The sequence below is a fragment of the Engraulis encrasicolus genome, chromosome 21, assembly GCF_034702125.1.
Source record: "Engraulis encrasicolus isolate BLACKSEA-1 chromosome 21, IST_EnEncr_1.0, whole genome shotgun sequence".
Classification (NCBI taxonomy): Eukaryota; Metazoa; Chordata; class Actinopteri; order Clupeiformes; family Engraulidae; genus Engraulis; species Engraulis encrasicolus.
In genome coordinates this window covers 46,117,857-46,122,856 of record NC_085877.1, presented here as the reverse complement: position 1 = coordinate 46,122,856, position 5,000 = coordinate 46,117,857, and the positions used below count along the sequence as shown (strand labels likewise).

Below are 5,000 nucleotides of genomic sequence, written 5' to 3'. Positions count from 1 at the left end.
CGTACACATCTGCGCCAGAGCCACTGGTCTGCGCTAAGTTGTTGTTGAGTAACTGCCGGCGATTGGGTGAGAGGTGTTCAATAATTTCAAACCATTACTGAGTGCAAACTTCCTGCTTCCTGCAATCGCATCAGAGCAAACAAATGCCAGACCATAAATACGAAATGAAATGGTAGTTTTCCAGCCATGAAATAATAAAAGGTTTTTTAATTGTGCGGACTTCTCACTGTGAAAACTACAGTCAGCCTTTGTCCTGCACCTTTTCCTGGGATGTGCACAATCTTCTCCTTTAGCTGTGTACATGGTCACATGATGTACGCAGGGCCGGATTATGATGGTCTGGGGGCCTTAGGCTACAGGTTGCTGTGGTTGCCCCCCAGAAGGCAAATATCGCAAAAAAAAAATGTATGTGTCATAATTGGGAGCTAAAAATTCAGAATAAGATGTCTACCAACTGTACTCAACACAATGGATGCATTTTCTAATATTGCATTTTGTCACAATTCTGCATTTTATTTTCACTTTTGGGCAATCAGGGGCCCCCTGGCAGTTGGGGGCCCCTAGGCTGCAGCCATATCTAGCCTGTGCCTTAATCCGGCCCTGAATGTACGCACTGCATTGTGGGGGACAGGGCATTAGACTATTTAGTGTAATATGCAGGCCTATTGGCAAGCCTCTACCGTAGATAAAGTTGAAGAGTTCAGATGCAAAACTGGTAACACTTTATTTTAGGGATACATCTATAAGCACTAACACATACAATGTGCCTGTATAAGTAACTTGTAAGGCATGTACAAAGCAAAATCAAACATTTGTTAGGCATGTATTTGCAAATGACTTGTTCATGCACAATAAGGGATTTATTACCAATTTAACCTTAGTAAGGACCTAGTAGGCCTTAGCATTTGCTTAGTACATGCCTTACAAGTTACTTATGCAGGTATTAACATTGTATGTATTAGTGCTAGTAGATGTATCCCTAAAATAAAGTGTTACTGCTAAGCTAAACTCATTAAAATAAATTACAAAAATCTGTACAACTTCAATTTTAATAGCATTTTCACCAATTAATCACAACCAGGAAGCCAATAAAATGTCATTATAATGTACAGAAAATCAACAGCCCCAACAAAAATTAGATTTGTTAGATTGAATTTTGAAGTTTACTAAATTTAGAAGCAAAGCCCATTTTCTAATAAACTCAAATGCACTAAGAGGGTTTCACGTATGAAATCTTCTGTTCTGACCTCTGAAGAGAAAGAGCACTAACTTGTGCAATGCATGTAACTGAGTATACACAGCACAGCAGGGGTGCATTTCTCAAAACCATAGTTGATGACTACATTAGCCACTTTGTTGTATCCAATCCATTTTCCCATTGGCAACTACCAAAGTTGCTAAAAGGCTAACAACTTCTCTTTTGAGAAATGGCCCCCAGAAGTGTCTGAACTTCTGATCGATCAGGCCTGTACACCGAGGCGAGGCGTGTACATTGACTATGACGATCAATGGAGAAGGAGGCCAGACATTGCATGAGAAGTGTGTATAATCTCTACAAGTGTGTGAGATCAGGGCCAGAAAGCCGCCCTTTAGCTGTGACCCAGAGCAGGGAAGTCAACAGAGGGTGGGGACAAATGGCTCAGTTGCCCCGGGCTCAGGGAGAAAGGGGGCCCAGAATTGGGTACTTATTACATGGCATGTTATTGGGTGAGGGGGCCCTTTCAGATGACTTTTGTCAGCAGCTGAGCCCAGAGGGATAGAGGTGTTCTACACCACACAGCAACATGTCCATTGACATGCAGGAAATCAATACATATCAATAGAGGAGTGGAGGTGTTGAATGAGGAGTGAGAGTGTGACCAAACAACTTCTGTTCCTGTTCTTCATACAGCATGGGCATATGCTACAACCTGATTATCATCGACTTTCAAATCTATTTGAGATTTGGTCTGACCAAGAGCATAACAATTATCATTTCCCAAACCTCATGCTTGACAAGCCTCCCTTTGTTTTGATAATGGTTATTTGCTTCCCGACAAAGTGGGAGGAGTTCACGATTTTTTGGGAGCTCAGAAAGTAGGCCTACAGTAGTAGGGCAGTCATGGGTAAGCGGTTAGGGCGTCAGACTTGTAGCCCAAAGATTGCCGGTTCGACTCCTGACACGCCAAATTGGTGGGGGGAGTAATTAATTAACCAGTGCTCTGCCTAGTCCTCCTCCATGACTAATGTACCCTGTGCATGGTCTTTGAGCAAGATACTTCACCCCAAGTTGCTCCTGGTGGCAGGGTGGTTTAACCTGTGTGATCAGCCACTACCACCGGTGTGTGAACGCGAGTGTGAATGGGTGAATGTGAGGCATTCAATGGAAAGCGCTTCGAGTACTCGAAGGAGTGGAAAGGTGCTATATAAATGCAGTCCATTTACAATGTTCTTTACAATGTGAAATCATATGTGTATTGTACGTATTGTAACAACATAATGGCAGGACGTAGCGCACCCGCCCCCCTCCCCCCCCGTGAGCTTCCTGGAGCGTAGCGGTTGGGCACCCACAGCCCATGGAGGTGTTGCATTAGACGTGTGAGTGAAGTTCAATGGTTTGATAATCGCTTCATTATCTTGAGATATGCTTCAGAACAAAACTAACCCTACGCATCTGCGGGGCCCCAAATTTCTATGACATTTTAAGTAGGGGTGGGCGGTAACCGCGGTATAATATCGTGTGCGGTATTTTTTCATCAATGATAGAGATTTTGTGTCATACCGTCTACCGCAATAGGGCATTGCGTCCTGCACACTCGCAGAGGAATAACAGCAGCACAGGCATTTCATTAAAAACTACTCAATACAAAATGTGTAATGTAGGCTACAATTGTTTGCAATTGTATGTTATGCCAAAACATTTCAATTCTGGAGTGTAAATTTACTTTTAAGGCTGTAAAAGTTTAAAAATGTGTTTTCAAATGATTTGAATGACAAAAAGTCACACATAGATAAAACAACGTCTGACCAGTCATTTTAAAAAATAAAATGCAAAAAGTGGTCTTTTGGTCATTTAGCCACAAAACGCGTAATTTTTTCATATTATACACAATGTGCAATACCGTGATATATGCCGTGATATATGCCGTGGCTAAAATTATACCGAGGTATACATTTTTGGCCATACCGCCCACCCCTAATTTTAAGGCTTTTGTGCCTTTATTTTCGATAGGATAGTGAGAGAGGGACAGGAAACGAGTAAATAGAGAGAGATGGGGGAGGATCGGCAAATGACCCCGGCATGAATCGAACCCAGGTCGCCGACGTAGTAGCAACCAAGTGCCCTACTGTTGAGGCCACTATAGGGCGTACAATTAGCTTTTGATGTCAAATCATATGTGAAATGTATTGGAACAACCAGAGGCGCATCTTGCCACCAGGCAAGGCAGGCAGCCGCTTGATGCCCCCAAGCCCCTAGATAGTGAATAACAGCCCACACCTTGCTACAGTAGTGATGATTTTGGTGCAAATGTTCGTTCTTTAGCATTTTCGCTTGGGGCCCCACCTGGACCTAGAATCGCCTCTGGGAACAACGTAAGGGCCCTTTACCTGAGAGCTTCCTGGAGTGTAGCGGTTGGGCACCCGCGAAGCGGTGCTCTTGCCAGCATGTAGGTGTTAGCATGTAGCATTAGACATGTGAAATGTATTGGTGTATAGGTGTTAGCATGTAGCATTAGACATGTGAAATGTATTGGTGTATAGGTGTTAGCATGTAGCATTAGACATGTGAAATGTATTGGAACAACGTAAGGGCCCTTTACCTGAGAGCTTCCTGGAGTGTAGCGGTTGGGCACCCGCGAAGCGGTGCTCTTGCCAGCATGTAGGTGTTAGCATGTAGCATTAGACATGTGAAATGTATTGGTGTATAGGTGTCAGCATGTAGCATTAGACATGTGAAATGCATTGGTGTATAGGTGTTAGCATGTAGCATTAGACATGTGAAATGTATTGGTGTATAGGTGTTAGCCTGTAGCATTAGACATGTGAAATGTATTGGAACAACGTAAGGGCCCTTTACCTGAGAGCTTCCTGGAGCGTAGCGGTTGGGCACCCGTGACGCGGTGCTCTTGCCAGAGCCCATGGAGGTGTTAGCATGTAGCATTAGACATGTGAAATGTATTGGTATATAGGTGTTAGCATGTAGCATTAGGTATGTGAAATGTATTGGTGTATAGGTGTTAGCATGTAGCATCAGACATGTGAAATGTATTGGTGTATAGGTGTTACCATGTAGCATTAGACATGTGAAATGTATTGGTGTATAGGTGTGGTGTTAGCCTGTAGCATTAGACATGTGAAATGTATTGGTGCATAGGTGTTAGCATGTAGCATTAGACATGTGAAATGTATTGGTGTATAGGTGTTAGCCTGTAGCATTAGACATGTGAAATGCATTGGTGTATCAGTGGCGCCAGCAGAAATAAATCCTGTGGGTGGCTAGCTGGAGCTAGGCAAAATCTTGGGGTGGCATACCCGACGAAAACCCAAATGTATTGATCTAGGCTACAGATAGCCTACTGGGGTTGTTATAGGCTAGATAGCCATTTTGTTTATTATTAGGATTAAGCTTAGTTATGTAGGCATACAGTCTTATTTTCTATATTGTCTCGATCTCAAGCCCATTGTGTATGATATGATAGCCTATAAAATACAGTGCTGCCAATCAATTTAAAAAAAATTATAATATAAAATGTCACAAGTTGACAGACATACACACACACATACACACGTGCAGAAAAAGTGTCTCTCATACTGACACAGGAACTACATTTTCCCAGTGGGTGCCTTGCTCAATTGGCACCTGAAAAAACAAACATATCAGCTGAGGTATATTGGTTTTCACACTAACAAATATCTTCATGAATTTTGGCTGCAAATATAGCACTTTTCAAACAAATGAAGCTAACATTTTGCTTATGCTTTCATTAATGACAGCCCTGCTGACATTCATAAGCAGAATG

The 5,000-nt window shown here is 42.6% G+C and overlaps 1 protein-coding gene across 1 annotated transcript in view; it reads right to left on the bottom strand.

Moving 5' to 3' along the window:
- LOC134437446 (adhesion G protein-coupled receptor L3-like) overlaps positions 1–4,122 on the bottom strand; it is a 44,156-nt gene extending 40,034 nt beyond the window's left edge. The window contains exon 1 of the mRNA XM_063186936.1: positions 4,058–4,122. Coding sequence (XP_063043006.1) covers positions 4,058–4,120 — 63 coding nt within the window. The 5' untranslated portion in view covers positions 4,121–4,122. The remainder of the gene's footprint in view (positions 1–4,057) is intronic.
- Positions 4,123–5,000: the final 878 nt, after the last annotated feature.